The sequence below is a fragment of the Canis lupus genome, chromosome 25 (genome assembly GCF_003254725.2).
Source record: "Canis lupus dingo isolate Sandy chromosome 25, ASM325472v2, whole genome shotgun sequence".
Classification (NCBI taxonomy): domain Eukaryota; kingdom Metazoa; phylum Chordata; class Mammalia; order Carnivora; family Canidae; genus Canis; species Canis lupus.
This window is the reverse complement of record NC_064267.1, coordinates 11004672-11027599: the sequence shown is the minus strand read 5'-3', so window position 1 is coordinate 11027599 and position 22928 is coordinate 11004672. Positions and strand designations below refer to the sequence as shown.

At 40.9% G+C, this 22928-nt stretch overlaps 1 protein-coding gene across 1 annotated transcript; it reads right to left on the bottom strand.

The window, feature by feature from the left end:
- Nucleotides 1–2627: 2627 nt before the first annotated feature.
- Nucleotides 2628–21888, bottom strand: SLC46A3 (solute carrier family 46 member 3). The gene is made up of 6 exons (XM_025462608.3): nucleotides 21544–21888; nucleotides 20750–21103; nucleotides 13553–14423; nucleotides 11894–11977; nucleotides 6458–6614; nucleotides 2628–3871 (listed from the first exon to the last, which is right to left on the bottom strand). Exons 2-6 carry the CDS (start codon nucleotides 20936–20938, stop codon nucleotides 3787–3789), a joined length of 1386 nt encoding a protein of 461 aa, XP_025318393.1. The 5' UTR covers nucleotides 20939–21103; nucleotides 21544–21888; the 3' UTR covers nucleotides 2628–3786.
- Between the last annotated feature and the right edge of the window lie 1040 nt (nucleotides 21889–22928).

Here is a 22928-nt window from a genome sequence, read left to right as displayed (position 1 = left end):
GTTGGCCAGTTGTATGTTGTCTTTGGAGAAATGTCTGTACATGTCTTCTGCCCATTTCTTGACTGGATTATTCATTTTTTGGGTGTTGAGTTTGATAAGTGCTTTATAGATCTTGGATACTAGCCCTTTATCTGATATGTCATTTGCAAATATCTTCTCCTATTCTGTAGGTTGCCTTTGAGTTTTGATTACTGTTTCCTTTGCTGTGCAGAAGCTTTTTATCTTGAAGTCCTAATAGTTCATTTTTTCTTTGGTTTCCCTTGCCTTTGGAGACATGTCTCGTGAGAAGTTGCTGCGACTGAGGTCGAAGAGCTTGCTGCCTGTGTTCTCATCTGGGATTTTATTGGATTCCTGTCTCACATTTAGGTCTTTCATCCATTTTGAGTTTATCTTTGTGTATGGTGTAAGAAAATGGTCCAGTTTCATTCTTCTACATGTGGCTGTCCAATCTTCCTAACACCATTTGTTGAAGCAACTGTCTTTTTTCCATTGGGTAGTCTTTCCTACCTTGTCGAAGATTAGTTGACCATAGAGTCAAGGGTCCATTTCTGGGTTCTCTGTTCTGTTCCATTGATCTATGTCTGTTTTTGTGCCAGTACCATACTGTATTGATGATCACAGCTTTGTAATACAGCTTGAAGTCAGGCATTATAATGCCACCTGCTTTGGTTTTCTTTTTCAACATTCCTCTGTCTCCTTGGGGTCTTTTGTGGTTCCATACAAATTTTAGGATTATTTGTTCCAGCTCTGTGAAAAATGTTGATGGTATTTTGATAGGGATTGCATTGAATGTGTACATTACTCTGGGTAGCACAGACATTTTCACAATATTTGTTCTTCCAATCCATGAGCATGGAATACTTTTTCATCTCTTTGTGTCTTCCTCAATTTCTTTCACAAGTATTCTGTAGTTTTTGGAGTACAGATCCTTTACGTTTTAGTTGGGTAAATTACTAGGTATCTTACAGTTTTTGGTACAATTGTAAATGAGATCGACTCCTAAAGAGAAAGGGAATTTCTTGAAGCTGTGCAATGCAGGCTATAAATGATCCTATTGAATAGTCCAGCTTCTTAGAAATATCCCCTCTGTAGTGATAAGAGTATTCATTACTATTCGATATGGTTATGTGTAACCCTTCTTGTACAGTGCTAGATAAAAAGGAACATGACTTTCCTCTTTGTTCTCTTTATATGGACTCCACGGAGACATCATTTCATTATTCTTCCTTCAGATAATCAGATAATTAGGTCACATTATGGGAAATTAGGTGGCATCGTTTCTTTCTTTTTCATTTCTGTAGACTATACCCCCATTGGCTTTGTTTCTCTAGTCTCATTACTTTCACTAATCATATCTTAGGCTAGGTACTTTGGAGATGGCTAAACTACTTCATGCTCTATTTTTACCCTGGACAGTCTCAATCCAGAGCCCTGATATACTGCATCTCAAATAGTTCTTCCTCAAATATGAAACCATCTATTTATCTCTTAGCTGTATGAAACAATATCATCTGTGCTATCTTCAGTTTAGATGAATAGTGTAAAATCATGGAAGGTGGAGGTGAAAGGTACTTTAGACCATCATATCTAACCTTAAAAAAGGCAATATTGTAGGCAGTCTGGTTGGGTACGGTAGTACTAATGTATACAAAACACACTAATGTGTTTTGCTGGGCAGGTCACTTCATACTCTTACCTTATACAATTATTATTATCAGATTTACAATCTGGGGATCCCTGGGTGGCGCAGCGGTTTGGCGCCTGCCTTTGGCCCAGGGCGTGATCCTGGAGACCCGGGATCGAATCCCACATCAGGCTCGCGGTGCATGGAGCCTGCTTCTCCCTCTGCCTGTGTCTCTGCCTCTCTCTCTCTCTCTGTGACTATCATAAATAAATAAAAATTTAAAAAAAACATTATTTCTTAAAAAAAAAAAGATTTACAATCTGTAATGTGTATACCTTACCTATGAAGAATCTCAGCAGTGCAAAGACCATCTCTGTGTAATGCTACTGCTTAGTGGTAATTGAATAACCATGGTGAGTGAGGTCTCTCTGATACTTGTCTGTAAAATGAGGAAAATAAATATCCACTTTGCCAGGATTATTAAGAGAGTATATGATAAATTGATATAGAGGAACACTTTGTAAACCATAAAGTACTTTTTTGGTGGAAAGAGCATTGAATAGGAAGAAAAATAAATAAATATAGAAATCACTCAGTTCTTACACAAGCTTCCAGCCCAGAAGACATTAGGTAGACTTAAAAGTAGTAGTCTTGGAAATAAAAATTTATAGTATTTTACATTGAGTGTTCTTGGCTAGTCCAGTGATCATTGATTACCCTACAGGAAAAAGTTGTAAGCAGTGTTGTCAAATGGAAAACTCTGCGTTTAAGAGATTACAAAGAATCATCTAGTTGTACTTAAAGACATTTGCGTTATTACATATGGTAACTTAGAAAATCGAAGATATTCAAAGACCGGTAAAAATACCATGAACCAATTTAAAAAGTGTATGAGCTAGCATATCTTTTAAAGCTGGCTGTGGCATGCTATCAGTGGTTATATTCATGACGCATGAAATATGTAGCTTTAAATTATTTTCACAAGTAAAAACAAATTTATATATTCAGTTCAACAAACATTTATTGAGGATAAAATGAATCAAAGACTGTCCCGTCCTCATTGTCAGGTAATATTAATAAAATAAATATTATGAGACAATGGAATCTGCTTGGATGGAAGTATACACAAAGTGCTGTGGGTGCCCTGCAGAAGTTGGGGGATTACAAGAGTAGGCAAGAAATGTCAAGAAGGCTATTCAGAGAAAGCAGTGTTTTGGCTGAGATTCTAAAGTTTCATGGTCCGAAGGGAGGAAGGGGAAATGGGACAATGTATAGAAAGATAGGAGGCATGAGAGAATGTGTTTTCAGGGACCAGGGTGGGTTTCAAGATAAGTTTAAGGCTGTAAGAAGTGGCTATCCCTTGATAAAAATAATGAATGAATATTGTACTGTCACTTCCTGACTGGCTGCTTACTCCGTTTTTGCATTGCTTTGTAAACAATTTCTTAATGATATTTTTTTCCAATCACTCCTGTGTTACCTATATAAATATTATCATGCTTATCACTGATGAAACATGTTAGAAATAGTGAAAATATGCATCCTTTAAAGTGATTCCATTTCAAAGTTTTTGCATCTATTAAAAGCTTTCCCTGTCATACCACCTTGATGGGATCTCTAAAACAAACTATTTTCTAAGCAGAGGTACGACTGCACTTTAAATATTTGAAAGTTTTATCATTGTTTTCCTATCAGTGAATAATTCATCATAATTTTGAATAGTTATGCCTTCAAAATCTTCCAGAGGTCAGAAACCCATTTGCAGATGAAAAAACTGAGGTATAGTGTTCTCCTTGGTCCCAAAAGGAAACTGAGTATGTCAGGGAAATTATTGCTTTTGATTGTGTCAGGTTTCTCAATCTCTTTATACTGTGAAGTTTCAGTTTCATTCCTAAATCCCAAGGTGAGAAGTGTTTTGAGATTTGTTTTTCTATCTATGGAAATCTATCACATGATGTTCATAAAGTGCTCAAAGTGCAAAATACTTTAAGAAGCTAGAACCAGGAGCTAGTTCTCTCCTGTTCAGTTTAGAAGAAAGAAACTATGACATTGATTATTGATGAAATATTGATTATGGAACTCATTTACAGTCCTCAGAAGTCAAAGCATAGGATACATGTGTTTAGCTGTTTGTTGTTTTTTTTTTTTAAAATCACAATTAATCATCTATCTGAAGTGTCTTCACTGGATTCCTCTTGTGTAAGAAGTGCATAGCTGCCTTCATTCCAGCTGGTGCACTTGACCACACTGCAAAAGCAAACAAGACATTTTAAAATTGCAAATAAGGCAACCCATAAATAAATAACCTGTCTTTCCCCTGGTACATGGCTTCTGATAAATTATGCAAATTATACATAGAAGGAACATAATAGCATTTTGAGTCCAACTGACTTATTCTGAAAATAATAAATCTACAGTTTTTTCCTCTTCCAGATACCTAAAATGTCCATCCATCCTACTGTTTATTCTGTAGTCCACAAAAAGTAGTATGACTGTGGATATGGCTGAAGTTCATGTTCAATATCTGTAACTGAAACTGGGACAAGAAGATATCTGGAATTAAAAAAGCATGTAATGGGAGGCACTTGGGGGGCTCAGTTGGTTAAGCAACCAACTCATCTCAGGGGTGTGAGATGGAGCCCCACACCTGGGGCTCAGAGCGGAGTCTGTTTAGGACTCTCTCTTCCTGTTCTGCCCCTCATCCCCCCCTCCCCCCCTCCAATAAATAAATAATCTTGGGGAGAAAAGCATATAATTTTATTTTAAAGATTTTATTTTTTCCAATCACCCCAGTGTTACCTATATAAATATCATGCCTGTCACTGATTAAACGTGTTAGGAAAAGTGAAAATATACATCCTTTAAAGTGATTCCATTTTAAGGTTTTTGCATCTATTAAAAGCTTTTCCTGTCAATATGACCTTGATGGGCTCTATGAAACAAAGCATTATCCAAGCAGAGGAACAATTTTATTTATTTGACAGAGAGAGAGCATGAGCAGGGGGTGAGAAGGATAAAAGGACAAGAAGACTTCCCACTGAGCAGGGAGCATAAGATGGGGCTTGATGTGGCACCTTGGGACCTGGAGATCATGGCCCAAGCTAAAGTCAGACACTCAATGGGCTGAGCCATCCACATACCCTGCGTATAATTTTATTTTTTAAAAGTATTGAACAGGGGCACTTGGGTGGCTCAGTCATTGAGCATTTGCCTTAAGCTAAGGTCATGATCCCAAGGTCCTGGGATTGAGTCCTGCATCAGGCTCCCTGCAGAGAGCCTGCTTCTCCCTCTGCCTGTGTCTCTGCCTCTCTGTGCTGCTCATGAATAAATAAATAAAATCTCAAAAAAAACTGAATATAGGGTTAAAAATGTCTTAGAAGACCATCTACATTACATTAGCAGCATTTCTTTTAAAGATTTTATTTATTTATTCATAAGAGACACACAGAGAGAGAGAGAAGCAGAGACACAGGCAGAGGGAGAAGCAGGCTCCACGCAGGGAGTCCAATGTGGAACTCAATCCCAGGACTCCAGGATTGTGCTCTGGGCCAAAGGCAGGTGCTAAATCACCACCCAGGGATCCCACATTAGCAGCATTTTTAAAAGGATAATTGTCCTAGCTAGCTGCATGTGTGTTCATAACAGGTATGTATAAATATATGAAGAATAAAATTAAAATTGCCCATTATCCTACTTCCCAATTCTAATTAATGTTATTTTTCATGATATGGATGCACCATCACTTATTTAGCCATTCTTCTAGTGACCATTTGGTCATTTAAAGATTTTTTTTGTCTTTATAAATTGCTTTCCAAAAATGATAGTGCCAAATAATACTATCAGCAATGTATACGACTGTCTCATCATGTACCCATTAGCGCAGCATGTATTTTTAATTTTGCCAGTTCAATAGTCTTTTTAAAAAAGATATCTAGTACAAATAACTTTTCATCAAAATTATAGAGGAACTGTCAATACTTGCATAGATCTAGGTATCAAAATTCCAAATTCCTCTTAGGAATTATCAATAGATGTTTTCATGTCTAAAAGTTATTGAGAAAAGTACATTCTGAGGCAAAACTTTGTTAACACAGAACCATAGGCCCAAAATGGCGTCAGGTAGGCCAAGTTGTCAAACCTGGACTGATGTAAGTTAACTGCAGTTCCAGCCTCCCTCAGAGACAGTCTTCACCAGTCAGGCAGGCGTTTTCTGATCAGCACCAGTGAGCCTACCAAATGGGTCCTCTCCATCCCCCAAAGGAAGATGGGGTCATCTACCTGATAAGACTCCCTGCCCTTCCCCTTAGGGGAAGGTGACTCTGCCTGAAATAATTATTTCTTCTCTTTTGCTAATAACTTCTTGACCCCACCCTCCATTCTGTGAAAACCTTTCACTCAGCACAGCTCCTCAGAGTTCCCCTCTACTTGTTAGATGGGATGCTGCCTGATTCATGAATCAATTAGTAGAGCCAATTAGATCTTTAAAAGTTATTCAGTTAAGGGGGGGCCTGGGTGGTTCAGTCGGTTAGGCATCCAATTCTTGATTCCAGCTCAGGTCATGATCTCACAGTTATGAGATCAAGCCCCACATCCGGCTCCTCGCTGAGCTCAGTCAGCATGGAGCCTACTTGAGATTCTCTTTCTCTTTGCCTCTCCCTCTGCCCCTCCCCACCATTCACTCTCTCTCTAGAAAAAATTAATTAATTAAAAAAATTACTCAGTTGCATTTTGGTTTTTAACTACTTTAACAGTCTATGTAATTTTACTGGTAAGATTAGGGAATTCATTTAATCCCGCTATCCTTTGATAAAATGCTTAAAAATAATGACATACCATAGACTGACGGCTGGAATTAGTAATAGAACAGCAGACAGCAGAAAGGTGAAGCCTGGGTACCAAGCAACGGTGGCTGAATAAATTCCGTTAAAAGTAGAAACTGCAGTGACTCCACCAAGTGTTTCCAAGAAAGCAATGCAAGCAAATAGGGTGCCTGTTTGGGGTCAAGGTATGGAGAGAGAAAATGAAATGGCTGTATAATAAAACAAAGGGAGAAAATCGTTCCTTATTATTAAAAGCAAACATAGGGCACTGCTTGGTGAATGAAAGCTATTCCCTCTAAATCCCTGAGAAGCCAGTAACCGATTTTGTAGGTGAAGAAACTCGGCCATTAATTCTTGACCTGATGTGAGGGAAGTTGAAAACACAATACTTTGTATGTCAGTAGGGCAAATGTAAGAGGCAACAGCAGCTGACACATTTGAAATCCAGTCTTCTCTCCTGCACAGACACACACATAGCCACAATTACTATTGTCCTTCAAGATTAAGAAAGAAAAGGCAAGCTTGAGGGTCACCTTTCATAGCTGGATTACGGTTTATGCGTCTACGTTCTAATTTTCCCCATGGTTTTGGTCTAGTAGACAGTGTTATATGTTCATTTTTATCTCTTTAAGCTTTTTACCCTAGTATACATACTCTCATATGTTGCTTCTAAGTCTTCACTGAATGACAGGTCACATGTTCATAAAACATAAACATATCTGAAAAATATTGTATTTTCACATGTGTCTTCTTTTAACTAAAATGAAAGCTCTGTTCATGCCAGGTGTACATCTACTTTGTTTACTGCTGTGTTCCAGAGCCTATCTGCCCTGGCACATGGTAGATATGTTTAATCTATACTTGTCAAACGAATAATTCAAGAGCCTAGTTATCAATCAGCAAGTAGCATAAAGACCTACTGCCTCCATGTTTTATGATAATTCTTGAAGTCAGTTTAATTGGGAAGTAGTACTCCTCCCTCCCTCCCTAAGCTACTATCTTCTTTTACTTCTGATCTCTTGCTACAGCTAGGCACAGTGCCGTGGAAGATAGACTGGATTGTTCTAGTTCTATTATGCAATGGCTTAAATCCATTCTTGATGGAAAGTTGGTCAGGCAGTATGTCTGTCTGGCATAAACAACCATACGGCTACAAAATAGGGTTCTCACAACAAATGTTGGAGAGGATGCGGAGAAAAGGGAACCCTCTTACACTGTTGGTGGGAATGTGAACTGGTGCAGCCACTCTGGAAAACTGTGTGGAGGTTCCTCAAACAGTTAAAAATATACCTGCCCTACGACCCAGCAATTGCACTGTTGGGGATTTACCCCAAAGATACAAATGCAATGAAACGCCGGGACACCTGCACCCCGATGTTTATAGCAGCAATGGCCACGATAGCCAAACTGTGGAAGGAGCCTCGGTGTCCAACGAAAGATGAATGGATAAAGAAGATGTGGTTTATGTATACAATGGAATATTACTCAGCTATTAGAAATGACAAATACCCACCATTTGCTTCAACGTGGATGGAACTGGAGGGTATTATGCTGAGTGAAGTAAGTCAGTCGGAGAAGGACAAACATTATATGTTCTCATTCATTTGGGGAATATAAATAATAGTGAAAGGGAATATAAGGGAAGGGAGAAGAAATGTGTGGGAAATATCAGAAAGGGAGACAGAACGTAAAGACTGCTAACTCTGGGAAACGAACTAGGGGTGGTAGAAGGGGAGGAGGGCGGGGGGTGGGAGTGAATGGGTGACGGGCACTGGGTGTTATTCTGTATGTTAGTAAATTGAACACCAATAAAAAATAAATTAAAAAAAATAGGGTTCTCCTGTTGTTTAACTTCCCCTAGCAGTTCAACTTGTTTAATAGTTACCAGAGAAAACTGGACTAAATAGTAAGTACAGTTTAGTTTCTTTTCTATACCTTTTTCCAATTCAATAGACCTCAAAAGTCAAGTCTGTCCTTATGATGTTCCAATTTGTAATCATAAGGAGTGTGCAGGTAGTGACAAGGTAAGAGGCAGTCCAGGGTGGCTTTAGCTGTGAGTTTCACAGCTGTACAAAGCACAGAAATTCCAAAATAATTACCCGAATTTATTTTCTCTCCTTTCACTGAGAGTCTAGTGGAAACCAATGCAGTATTTCCCCTTCTCTCATTACTTTAAAGTGCGTAACATTTTCATAAAAAGATTCCATTTTTAAAAAGTAATGAAGGGGGATCCCTGTGTGGTGCAGCGGTTTGGCGCCCACCTTTGGCCCGGGGCGTGATTCTGGAGACCCGGGATCGAATCCCACATCGGGCTCCCAGTGCATGGAGCCTGCTTCTCCCTCTGCCTGTGTCTCTGCCTCTCTCTCTCTCTCTCTGTGACTATCATAAATAAATAAAAATTAAAAAAAAATAAAAAAAATAAAAAGTAATGAAGGATGGGAATATATTCAGTATGGAAATTCTGACATCACCAAAAGGATTCCGTAGTTTGCAGTTAAAAACAAAGTAATTATACTATCCTAGAACAATAGAAAAACAATTCACGATGTTACAATTCAGAATATGAAATGCCAAAAGGTAAACAAAACATTTTGAAATGTCACTATATTTAACAGTATGAAATGACTTTAAAAAAGCCTTTATAAATAAACTAAACCAAATATAAACAGAAGCAAATTATATACTCTGAGAAGTCTATATTAGTTCCAAGTTAAAGCAGGTATAGATTTTTTTTTTTTTTTGCTGAACAGCTTTATTGAGATAAAATTTGTAGACCTTAAAAGCCACCTCCTTTAAATTGCACAGTTCACAGAGCTGTACAGTCATCACCTCAGAACTGTACCCATTCCCAGTCACCCACTAACTCCCCAGCCCTGGACAGTGCTTCTTTGATTTCTGTCTCTATGGGTTTGCCTTTTCTGAACATTTCTTCTAGATGGAACCATATTCATATATAGCCTTTTGTGTCTGGTTTTTTTTCATTTAGCATTATGTTTTTAAGGATCCCCCTCTGTGTAGCAGGTACCATCAGGACTTTATTTTTATTGCTAAATAACATTCCATTGGGCAGATACACCAAAATGTGTCTATCCGTTCATTAGTTCATGGACATTTCCATTTGTTTATACTTTTTGACTATTATAAATAATGCTGCTGTGAACATTTGTGTATGAGATCTTTGTGTGGGCATATGTTTTCATTTCTATTTTAATTTCAATTCCATTCTATTGCTACAAATGGAATTGCTGAGTCATAAGATAACTCTAACTTTCTGAGGAGCTACCAAACTGATTTTGCAAAATAGGTGGATCATTTTATGTTCTCACTTGCAGTGTAGGGGGGTTCCAGTTTCTCCACACCTTTTTCATTTTAGCCATCCTTAGTGGGTCCCATTATGGTTTTGATTCGTATTTCCCTGATGGCTAATGACATTGAACATTTCTTCATGTGCTTATTATTGGCCATCCATATACCTTTTTGGAGAGATGTCTCTTCAGATCCTTGGGTTGTCCTTTTGTTGTTGAGCTTTTTTTTTTTTTTTAATTCCAGTGCAGTTAACATACATATATTAGTTTCAGGTGTACACTATAGTAATTCAACACTTCCATATATTACTCAGTGCTCATCATGGTAAGTGTATTCTTGATGCCCTTCACTTACTTCATCCATCTCCCTGCTCACCTCCCAAGTTCCTTATTAAGCATATTATTTACAAATATATTCTGATATTCTTTCGGTTGTCTTTTCACTCTCTTGATGGTGTCCTTTGAAGCACAGAAGTTTTTAATTTGCATAAGATCTAATTTATCTATTTCTTCTTTTATGTTGTGCCTTTGGTGTCATATCTAAAAACCATTGCATAACCCAAGGAAGCAGGTAGGTTTTTACATACTATAGTTATACATTTTTATATTCCTAAGTCATTTTCCAGTTAATCATCATTTCATAATCTATAAACAGCTGTGTGAATATATAACTGCATCTAACGAGTGGAAGAGAACCAAGAAATACGTTTTTAAATGTATTGATTTGTGCAGTCTTCCCCAATGTTAACTAAGCTGCCATAAATAAAATAGCATAATTATGAATGATCCATCAACATATGAATATGTTAATATGAATATTGAATTAATATGAATGTTGGCACCGGGCTGAGACATGAAACAAAAGAAAGCTCCAAAGTCTAACAATATTTATATGATACAGAGAGGAAGGAGGACAATCCCATATGCCGGATATCTAACTGGTAACGAGTTCTAACCAGAAATTTAATTGTTTTGTCCTTCTGTGTTGCTCATTCTTTGCCTTCCCCTTCACTGTTTAATCTCCTGTGTTTGGCTCTGTGCTTGGGAGGCTGACCCTTCAGATCATATGACTTGGATTTCCTTGCTAACCTGACTTTCTATTGTGCTTGGTCAATGGGATGAAGGTGGAAAGAAAGGTTGTGGTGTTTCATCTCTGCTCCCTCCTTATTTGGGTCATCTTCTCCGGGTGCCTTTGCCACTGCCCACTCTGCCACATTGCTGCCCTTCATTAAAGTTTCTATTGAGCCAGCTGAGTGGGATCCTGTTTTTGCTAGGACTCTAATTTAAGCCCAGCTCTAACATTTGTGGGGGCCAGTGTAAGAATACAATTAAAGGCCTATATATATTATATTGTAAGTATTTAAATGTTACAGTTCTATGAACAAACTGTTCATAAAGATACATTCTCTCTCCCTGCTCTGAAAAAATATACCTTATATATCTTCATGATGTTTGGAAGGTCAGACAGAAACTTAGAATTTTCAGACTTTTTGGAGTTCTATGTAGGCACATGACAGCACTGGCAGAGCTAACTAGCTCTTGGCCCTCAGTTCCCAGCTGCAGGACATAGCCCACGCAAGTTCTGTTCTACCTCTTCCTCCATCCAGTTCAGAAAGAATCATTTACACATGGCTGTAGACACCCCACTCTGCAATGCCAAGGTTGGGCCACGTCTCCCATAAAGAGTCATGGCTTGGCTACTCCTTTGGTCTAGAGGGGAGCACACTTGGGTCACAGTACACTCTCAGGCCAAAGGGTCTAAGGAACAGGACCGACCAGGCGCTCATGGACATGAACCCAGGGCTGTTTGGCTAGGAATTATGGGGATCCAGGTACCCAGAGTGTAGTCTAGAAGAGGCAGGTGTGGTGGGCTCCCAGTGGGCATCTGCCTAACTCTGAGCATTCCCCTCCTCTTGGGGCTGGCCCTGGCTAGAGCAAGCCTTTGAAAGCAAGAGACCGTGGGCAGGGGCACCTCTATCTGAAGTAGGCCTCTTTCTAACACAGAACTTACCAATTAAATCAAAAGGAGTTCTGAGCAGAAAAAAGTTTGTAGAATATTCTGAAGAATGAAACATTGGTCATACATAGATTTGAGTTGGTATAGATTGTAGATTCATTATTTTCCTTAAGCAAATGAAACTCACCTTGTTCAGTGGAACGAACCGCTTTTGATATCATGGAGCGTAGAACAGAGAGTGGCACAATAGTGAAAAGGAAAGGCAGCCTGACTGTAAGAGAAATGGTGAGAAATCAGAAAACCAGTGGTCAATTTTAGATGTGAAATATGTTCTCTCTAAATATATTCATTTTCTATAAGTGCCCTAACTCATTGCATCAAAGGACTGAATTAATTGTAGACTTCTGTTTAAGGAATGAAGATGCACTGCAGACAGTTCAGTTCTAGGTTTGCTTACTCTTGAATTGCAGTGCTAAGAACAAGAGTTCAGGGAGGTGTTAGGGTCAGATCTGTATAATCTGCCAATTGGGACTCATCTGCTTTTTCCCAGATTATTATAGTAACCTCTCATTTAGCAAAGTTGGGACTTAGGTTTTTCATTTGTTTTTTGTGTTTACTTTTTTAGACTTAGCATTTTAGTGTCAGCATTCTTTTATTATACTGATACACTTATTGATAAATTGGTTCTTTATCTTTCTGCTTGTCCATCTTTGGAATAATTTCATGAACACCGATTGCCTCTCCTCTTAAATTATGACCCCTAATAGGCACTAGCATTTCCAATTATATGATAAAATAATAATATATTAATTTTGCAGAGGACTTTAAAGTTTTCAAGGTGCTTTCATGTATATCAACTTACTTGGCCCTGGCAACTCTAGGGGAAACTAACATTAACCCAGCGTGAGGCATTGTGCTAAGTGCTTTAGAGTGATCATTATAACCTGGTGAATTAGGTGCTACTGTGCCCATTTTACAGATGAGTAAATGAGGACCCAGAGTAGTTAAGTAACTTTCCCAAGATCATCTGGCACTATAGATGGACATTAAGCCCAATTCTCTTTGGTCACCCTACTTCCCTGCAAGGTAGCAACAGGCTGACAGTACCTTAAAAAAATGAAATTGGACCTTTCTCAAGGTCCCACTTTACAGATCCCTTAGCTTTTTCAAATGCAGCATCTCACTCAAGCCCTACAGAAACTACTTATGGGGTAGGTAGTTAAGGAAGCAGTCTGTTAGGCAAAAATTGATTTATCAAAAACCAATTCGTGAAATGACCAATTTGCAAAATCTTGTCTTAAAGAATTTTTTTCTTGAATATATTCAATAAATATGAATTTTATAAATCTTTTGAGTCTACTTTATATAATGCTGTTTAAAATGTTTATGCAAAGTAGTCTTCTTAGCAGCATTTTTTAGGGGGGCAGAGGGAAAAGAGGACACAGGCTCCATCTCACAACCCTGAGATCATGACCTGAGCCAAAATAAAGAGTTGGACACTCATCTGACTGAGCCACCCAAGCGCTCCAACCTTCTTAGCATTTTAAGAAATATTCAAGTTGGTGAAAGCTCTACTGAAGAACTGACTCACAAGAAGAATGTTCCTGAAATCAAATCTTTTGGCAAGTATGCAAATTTGGAAACTGTGATTATTCTGTGAATTACTGTTTTAAAGCAACTTGGCTTTCAGTTTCTGGCAAACTAGCTTTTAACAAAGTGCCTTAATTGAACTCGAATGCATTAAATAGAGAATATTATATTAAAAGTTTCTCAACCAACAGACTAAATTCATTTGCTTATAAACATCAAATACATGGTTAGTTCTAAGGCTACATTTGTAATTTACCTAAAAACATCATCGGTGTTGTTCTGGCAAAAGCAGTCATAACCATCCCTGCCATGGTGGTAACGATTCCAATGAAGGCCATGTGAATGTCTTCCATACAGTAAGAAAAAAGCCATATTCCTAGGAAACTACTAAAAAAAGTGACGCTACCCAGAGCTGATCCATAACCTATAAAAACTTCATTCCAGCAGAGTGGTGAATCCAATTCATAAAGGATAAAAATGGGGGAAACACCAATTATCACAAAAAAGTAAGCGATCATTGTAAAAAGTAACAAACAGAGAAAATACCGTTGCCTACCAGAAGCATTTTTAAAAAGCATGTAAGTTCGGTAAAATAGGTTTTTAAAGCCTTCACTGCAGGATATGGAAACATTCTGAGATGAAGTTTCTTTCAATGAATCACCAAGAAAAAATGAAATATAAATCAAGTTAATAGCATGAGCCATAGCAATAATAAAAAATGACCACATGAAACCTAATCCTCTGATAAAATAGCCAGAAGACAGTCCCGTGAGTCCAGTGACAAGTCCAAGTATGAAGTCGATTATAGCTATTCGAATTGTTCTTTGTTTCTGTTCTGTACATTGATCAACTATGTAGGCAAAACAAGCTCCTAAGAAAGTGGTGGAATTGCCACAAAGTGCACCAATGAAGGTAGATGCAATCAAAAGCTGGAATGGAAAAGCAAAATAGGAAAGCAAACAGAGCCAAACACTGGTTGCAAGAGAACCAACAGAAGACAAAATCAAAGGGAATTTTCGTCCTCGATGATCACTATGAGACAGAAGTATGAAAGTAGACACTAGACCAGGAATTAAACCACTTATGTCCATCTGCAGATTGAAAAGAGATACTTTCTTCTGAACTTCCTGCAAATAAACAAAAAGAAGATAATGTGTTTACAGAGATATAGGCAACATGCACAGAAATATCACAGAGCATACTTTTCTTTACATTTCTAGTAGGTCACCAATAAGGAATCTCTGGTGCATGGATTTGATACAGCCTGAATCTTCCGCCGGTTCACAAAGCAAACATCAAGAGGCGATATAGTAATGAAAGCTCATGCATGATATGCAAGCACTGTGGTGGGGACTTGAACACACCACTGTGTATTGGTGTGTGTCTGTTTTATATAGAAGATCCACAGACTCCAAGATATCTGGGACTGGTCATGTAATAATTTTGCTTTCTTCTCTCAACAGCTTAGCACTGAGCTCATGACCACTGTTGTAAAGCAAGAGTAATATCTTTTCCTGTGATAGATCTTTCTGTCTACTTAAAGGGGAATGAGTATCACATGTAAATGACATATTTGATAGTCCCCCAAGGATCAAAACCAGCAGGTACACACACAAACTGGAAGATGTTACAATCCTTATGCTAGTTATTTGATGGGAAGGATTTTGGGTGATTTAAAAGCATTTTCTATTTGCTACTTCTCTCTGTATTTTCCAAATTTTATATAAAGAGTGTAATTTTTATAATAAGGATTGCCAAACTAATTTTTAAAAATAGATTTATTCATGTGATATTTAGAAAGCATCCTAAAACAAGTGATGAACCACAAAAATATCAACTACTGAAATTGATGAATTTTTTAGAGTGAGCCTATGTTTATTTTTATATATTCAAATAATGCAAGCACTTTCATCAGAAAATGTTCTAGTCACTCAGACTCAAAACTCAAGCCATCTTTGTTTCTGGACTTTCCCTTCACCCATGCCCACCAACACCCAGTGCTTCTCATGTCTTTTAGCTCTTTTCTGTCCCAGAGCTGCCACTGGAAGGATAAGGCTCATAGTTTTCACCTGGGCTGGCCTGGCATCTACTTAGCTCTGTCCTCAATGCCGTCTGTGATGCCAGCCTCCTCGCTTTGCAGATCATAGACACTAATGGTGGCAGTGTCTTACAAAACACACTAGTGGCATGTCTTTCACCTGCTCAGCCCATTGCTTGTTAGAGAAAGTTCACACTCCTCATCTGTTACATAAGGACACCAAGATGCGATCCAACCCAACTCTTTAGCATTAGCTCAACTCACTCCCCTAATACTCTATGTTACATTCACAGCCCACAGTCAAGCCCAACTTGGATTTCCCTGAAATGCCCAAACAGATGTAATCTCTCCTTCTGCTGAACCTTCTCATATGGCAAGTATCATTCCCCAGGTGTGCTCTTTGGTATAATGATTAAGAGCTCTGGAGTTAGGTCAATCTAGATTCAGATGTAGTCAGTTCTTTACACAGCAATTAGAGTGATTTTTTTTTTTTTAAAGATTTTATTTATTTGAAAGAGAGAGAGGAACACAATTGGGGGTGGGGCGGTTCAGAGGGAGAAGGACAAGCAGACTCCCCGCTAAGCAGGGAGCCCCATGTGGGACTCAATCCTAGGACCCTGGGATCATGACCTGAGCTGAAGGCAGACACTTAACTCACTGAGCCACACAGGCGCTCCTAGAGTGATCTTAAAAGCATTTGGCTCATGTCATGTTACCCCGCTGCTCAAAATCCCCCTGTGGTTTTCCTTATAGGGAAATAAATCCAAATTCCTTGCCATAGTGTGGGTGGCCAGACACCATGACTTCTCGGATTTCATCTCCACTTCCTTGTTCCCCTCAGCCGCATGCCATTCCTCAAACACTCCATGCTCATTCGCTTTTGTATTTGCTGTTCCCTCTGCCTGACAGTCACAGAGCTCACTTCCTCAATTCAGATGTCACCTCCTCAGAAGCCTTCTGTGACTAATCACACAATCACTAATCACACAATCCAAAGCAACCCCACTAATCCTCACCCAGTGCTCTATGACTGTAGCTGAGTATACTTTCTTTAGAGACTTGTCACTCCTCGACAGGATGAGTTACTTTAATTGAGCTGCTTATTGTGTGCCCTCTCCACTACAACCTAACCTTCAGGAAAGCTGGAACCCTGTTTTCTTCCCTACAGTGTCACCAGTTCCAACAACAGTGCTTCACAGGGCATGTCATAGATAGTGGTTACATGAATGAATAAGAAAGTAAAATAGGCCCTGTAACTGGCTAGCTGTGTGTGACCCTGACCAAATTATGTATCCCTGTGGTTTCATCTGACAGGAGGTGGGTAACAAGAGTCCCTGTCTTGCAAGCTTTTGTAAGAGTTACATTTAAAGTCCCTATGTCCATTTAAGGTATATGGCACAGATCCTATTATGTATTAGCGCTTCATCAACTTTGGCTGTTTTCATTTTTACTAGGTTAGGCTTCTTGAGCACATCTTTGTATCTCTACAGATAAAAAAGCCATCAAGTAAATACTTATTCAGTCTGGGATTCCTCCTCCTAATCCCCCCTCCCCTCCACATCCTGTCTTTTATCTAGTGTCATTCCTAATTCAACCTTTTACACAGACTCCTCTCCTCATATGTAACCTATACCTTTAACTCTGGAAAATTACAATTATATACTAGATAAGGGTTGATGGGAGAAATCAGAGTAAAGTGTGCTATTTCCTACACAAGATTGACAGAATAACAGTATACTGAGACAGGAATAAATTAAGGAAAGGAATATCAATTTTTAAAAAGTCACAATTTCATAGGCTAAAATGTATAATTACAATTGGGTAGAAATATTCCCTTATTAAAAGGTTTATAAATAAATTATTGAACAACAACAACTTCATGATCTGGTTAATGCCAACTTGTTTCCCCAAATAGCAGTGATGTGGGAAACAAAAGCAGAAGAAAAATTATTAAATTAAAACTTATTAAATTTCCTTACTATCTACAGCCTATTGACAAGTCCTTGCAAAAGGCAGAGTGACATTCCCTTAGGGACTCAGCTGCCTCGATGTTAATACTTTGCTAAGGTCAAAAAGCAATCTTAACTTAGCCCAACCCCCAGCTTTAACGTATAAAAATGCTTTGGAAATTTCTTCTATCTCTAAACCGCCAAGATACATGTTGGCAATCTTCCCCCAAGCATATGGTCCACTATTACACATTTGAGGAGCCTCATGACTAAGGTTTTATTAGACGGTAATAAATGACCTTTTCCCAACAATAGCTGAAACTTTGCTTCCAAAATCCCTTAGAGACTTTCATTATCCCTAACCCCCTCCCAACTTGAAAGTATATAATGGGCCACTCCACATGACCCCAGGGAAGCTCTTCTGCCCATGGGTCCTGTCCTTGGTGCTTTAATAAAACCACCTTTTTGCACCAAAGACAGGTCGAGAATTCTTTCTGGGCCTTCAGCTTCAAACCCTAACATCTTTTCTTACATCAGCAGGGTCCTATCTTGAAAGTACCTGAAGAGAACAGACCACAGGGGCCAGTGTAATACTTCAAAACAAGTCCTTTAACCTGGGAAGGGGGATGGGGTGGGAAAGAGAGGGTGGCAAGGGGTTTAAAAAGCCCTTCCTCTGCAGAAGCCAACAGACATGCCTAGAATTCCCTACCTCTTCTCCCTCACCCAATAATTTCCTGCCCACAGGCTTGCCATTTTGTTAAGACATCCTTTAGAGACTAATTTTGCTGGAGAGAAGTATGTAAGTATATCTTAAGAGTCACAAGACTCAGAAAACTCAAAAGGTTTGAAAATCAGGTTAGATGGATATTTATTTATATGGACATATGTATTAACCCCAATGGGTTGAAAAATAAGACTTTCAAAATGTCAAGTATAAGTGAAATAGCTCAGTTAATTCTTATACCTGAACCCTGAAATTCATATTATGATCTTGCATTGCAATGCAGCTGTCCATGTATTTGTTTTATAAAAGGATAAATAATATAGTATAATAGCAAGAAGTTTAATACACTATTTTGTTATGCACTCTTATATAAATAATTGGTCTTTTGGGGGAGTGGCAAAGAAAAATCTGAACTGAAAAAAAATTATTTATTTTATTAGGGACTGACCCTGTGCTCTGACATTTATTTTTAGGGTTATAAAAACAGTTCTCAAACTCCTAAATTTTTAGTGAGCAAGTAGTCAGCACCCACCAACAGCTGGGAATTGAGAAGGAAGCTCATAAAACAGGGAATATTTATTTGTCCTTGGATTGAAAGGTAAGAGAATGTTCTTTCCTCTTTCTCTTTCTCTCTCTTTCTTTTCTTTTCTTTCTTTCTTACATTTTATTTATTTGAGAGAGCAAGAGCATGAGCACAGGTTAGGGGCAGAGGCAGAGGGAAAGGGAGAAACAGGCTCCCCTCTGAGCATGGAGCCCAGTGCAGGGCTGGATCCCAAGACTTTGAGATCACAATGTGAGCCAAAGGCAGACACTTAAGTGACTGAGCATGGCACCCCAGGTAAGAGAGTATTTTTATACTGAGCGGGAACACTGTCCAGAAAAGCGGACAGATGGAAGTACTGAAGGTGATGCTGGTGCATCCAGGGAAGCAAAAGTGTTCCTCTTTCCTAAGGAGCAAAAGGTGAGTGGCCCACCTGACCTGTCCCAGTTGTGGGTGGTGACAGTGGTGCTTTCTAGCTTCCCAGTCCGAGAAAAAGCACCTGTAGCTCTAGAGCACCACCTTTAAGGGAAGGGATTGAATATTAATCTAATTAATCTTGAATATTAATCTAATAAAAAACAATTAATGAAACAATAATCAACTTAGACATTTGGCAAAAATCTTCAAAATGAGACCACTGCTCTGGGCAGTGAAGGGCTCTCAGCAACTACATAAGACCAGAGGGGGCCAATACTCATCACCTGCACAGTCACAGAGGCTACCACAGTGACTGAACCCCAGCCTATCTCCTCTCAGGGAGGTCAAGGGCAGCCAACTTTTCCAGACATTCCATTGTCTCCCCCTCTGTCCCTCCCATTGCTCCCAGGTGTCTGGTGAGGGAAAGCAGAGAATCCAATATAGAAACTAATGAGCCTATTGAACCTTGTCACTCACTGGGAATGACATTATATATCATAGGAAACATTCTTGTAGTCAGGAGACACAACCACGAGGTGAATCCCTTGGCCCTTCTATTTTTATGACCTCACCTGAGGCCAGAACCTGGATGCCTGCATAGCTTGCCAGTAATTATGAGTTCCAAGGAAATTTCTCCCATGGAAATGAGGAACAGCAGAAACTGTGCCAAACAGCCAGGCCTCAGCCCAGCAAGGTTATACCTGACACCTCAGGAAACACCTCCGGAAATGCTAGAGCTTTCCTTCTGGGCCCTTTGCCATTTCTTCCAGGCCTCAGACTCATCTCCCCAGTGATACCTGAATTCTCTTCCACTGAGGAGAAAATTTTAGAACCAGCTGGCAGGTGATTCGAATTCCCTTAAGCTCTTCTTGTCCTTTGACTATGGTGGCAGTGCCACTCTTTTGCCATCACTAAATATCCTCTAGGGGAATAGTTCAAAGTTTATAAGTGTGGTCTGTTTTTAAGGCTTTTTTTGGAGCGGGGGGGATTGCAAATCTGAATGCATCTCCTTTGCATCTGGACATTGGCAGATTTTGATACAAACTGAGGGAGCAGGGGAATGGCGATGTATCACCAGTTTTAAACAAAAAATTGGGGGAGGAGGCCGGAGAGGCAGAAGGAAAGGTCCTGTAATATCTGGCTAAACATTCTCAGTGTCCTCAGCGCCAAAATAGATCTCCTCCTCAGATAATCTCACATAGCTCCTCAACATTTGGGAGTCAAAGCTGACCTGATAACAGCAAATGAGGAACGCCAAATGCTGCCCCCTAGCAGCCCATGATGGACACTGGCCCCAGGGCCCATAGTGTTCAGTAATGGGCTCCTTTGGGGAGGGGGGGGGTGTCCATGAAAACTGGGTCATGTATGTGAAGCAGAAGGGGGGTTGGGAGGAAGCAAGCAAGGGAAGGGCAGAAACACCCTGTTTCACCCCCATTGAGGCCACCCAGTACTCATTCCAGCTAGCCTCGGTCCAACCTTCAGGTTTTTGGGGGGAAGCAGGAAGGGGACAGCCATTGGGGAGATGAGACTAGGCTGAAACTTTCTGAGAAAAGAGAACAACCAGTGTCACAGAAAAAGAAGGGGGTTTTACTTAGAAGAAGCAGATTAAAGGTGTCAGGAAACTTCAAACAAGAGAACTGAATAAAGGCTCTTGTCTTGGGATTTAAGAGTTTTCAGGTGACCCTTGAGAGACCAAAGTACAATGAGTGCAATGCCCTGTTTCATTGAAAACCTCATGACACATTCTCCTTCTATTACCTTTTAGGGATATGTTAATTTCTTACCTCCTGGAATGCAAAAATCGGACTGCTTTTGTTTTTTCCACACTCAGAAATATTGCTATCAGATACAAAACTGTAGTTGCTGGTTTCTTCCCATATTCTCCTGTACACATACTGTGTGGTCAGTGGAGAAGTCAAAGTCATAGCAAATGCACTAAGGCAAATGGCAGGTTCTACAAAGAAGATCTTCATACTGCCTGGGTAGGTAGCTGACTTCTATTAAAAAGGACGAGGGGGAATCCCTGGGTGCCTCGGCGGTTTAGCGCCGCCTTCGGCCCAGGGCGCAATCCTGGAGTCCCGGGGTCGAGTCCCGCGTCGGGCTCCCGGCGTGGAGCCTGCCTCTCCTTCTGCCTGTGTCTATCGTGAATAAATAAATAAAATTAAAAAAAAAAAAAAAGAACGAGGAAGTGAGAGGGCTTCGGTGGAGAAAACAGGCACACTGGGGAGGAGAAGGCAGCAAGCACTTCCCAAGAGATTGTTTTTTTACTTTGGGTTGGGGTATGCAGTAAGCCGGAGACTGTCCTACTTTCTATTTTTAAGAAACAGAAAGGGCTCAAGCCGCCTTAAAATAGCTCTAATAAGTTGTCACCCATTTTCGTCGGGAATAATCGCACTAGAGTCCCCACACTGTGCCGCCAGCCGGTTTCAGAAGGGAAACCGAGAGGCTCCCCGCGGGGACGCGGCGGTTACGCAACTGTTTGTCATGGTTATTTTGCTGCTTGTTAACGGGACAGGAAGGAGGACGTTCACAAGCGGCTCCCAGTCGGAGGGATTTGTTTCTTCTCGTTTAGACTCACCCCGCGGTTACAGTCCTCCTGCCGGGCTAGGCGCGGGTCCGAGCATTTTCGGGGCCCCGAGTCCCTGGGGGCGCCTGCGCTCCCGGGCACCTGCCCGGCGAGTGTCCCCGAGGCCGGGCGGCCGCGGCGGTCGGGCCGGGAGGGAATTTCCGTTGAATCCGACCGATGCACCTGTCGGGGAACCTCAAGGTCTCCTCCCACAGCAAACCCCTGAAAGCTCACTCCTGCGTCCGAGTGACGACGGCGACGTCCCCGCGCAGCCCTCGCTCGGCGCCCGGTGGCCCTGCGGACGCGGCCCGGGGAGCTGCGGCGGGCCCGGCGCGGGCCGCGGTCTGTCCGCCGGGCGGGGGGCGCGTCCGTGGGTCCTCGGCGCTCGCGGCCCCCGTCGCCGGGGGGGCGGGGCCGCTGGGGGCGGGGGGGGGCCGCGGCGCTGTCGCCCGCCCGCGCGGCTCTCCTGCCATTGGGCCCCGTGGCTGGCGCCCGCGCGGGGATTGGTCCGCTCGGCGCCACTCTCGTGAGCCCGCCCCCGAGGCCCGGGCACCCCGCGGCGCCCCGGCTGCGGGTGCTCGGCGGCCGGCTCCTGGCTCTGCAGCAGGGAAGCGTGTCCGAGTCTTGCGTCCCCGTTCACGGAAGCACACCGAGATCACTGGCAGAAGTAACGTGCGTGGGACGCAGCTCCCCGTAGCATCCGGGTCGCAGGGCAAGAGCCCTAAGAAACGCAGACTTGGGGGAACAGGGTAGGGACCTCCCCAGGAGGGTGCGGGAAAGAGGGTGCCCCTGACGGAAGGTCTGAAATGCGGTCCCTGGCTCTTCCTGGCGGTGTGACCTGGGGCAAATGATTTCGTCTCTCTGAACCTCCATTTGTTTGTCAAGTGGACCTAACAGTCACACCAAATTTCATTAGAAACCCTCAACATGTGCATATACAGAATAGCCCTGGAGCAAAGGAGACCCTGTACATGCCTAGCAACAAGCCCATCAGGAACACACCTGAAGTGGGGTTTATTCATTCTGGTAAGGAGGAGGGATGCATAAATGGGGAACAATGGGGTATCTCAGTAGAAGTGCTAGAATTTATTATGGGATTTGGGCTTATGCGCTTGTGGGGAGAGTTCAAAAAGGCAAGGCCTGGCACTGTACTGGATGCTTTCAGGAAGTAGGGGTAATCCTATGATTGGGTATCTTAATTCTTAGTAAGAAGAAATGAACACTAGATGGAGGGTAAAGTCATAACTGATAAGGAAGCAGCTTATAGCAGACATTTTTTTTTGGTCATTTTTGTGGTTTAAACAATGTTCCTGATCTGTCTGTGTTTAGACAAGATTGTGGAGTGGTCTTGTTTTTGTCTTGACCATGATTATAGAATGGCTTTGTCTGATATTATT

Excerpts from the sequence above, each read along its gene's own strand:
- SLC46A3 (XM_025462608.3), bottom strand. The coding sequence starts at position 20,938 with ATGAAGATCTTCTTTGTAGAACCTGCCATTTGCCTTAGTGCATTTGCT. Across the intron at positions 14,424-20,749 it reads CGATTTTTGCATTCCAGGAG|GAAGTTCAGAAGAAAGTATC; the intron begins GTAAGAAATTAA and ends GTTTATTTGCAG. Across the intron at positions 6,615-11,893 it reads GGTTCGTTCCACTGAACAAG|GCACCCTATTTGCTTGCATT; the intron begins GTGAGTTTCATT and ends GACCCCAAACAG.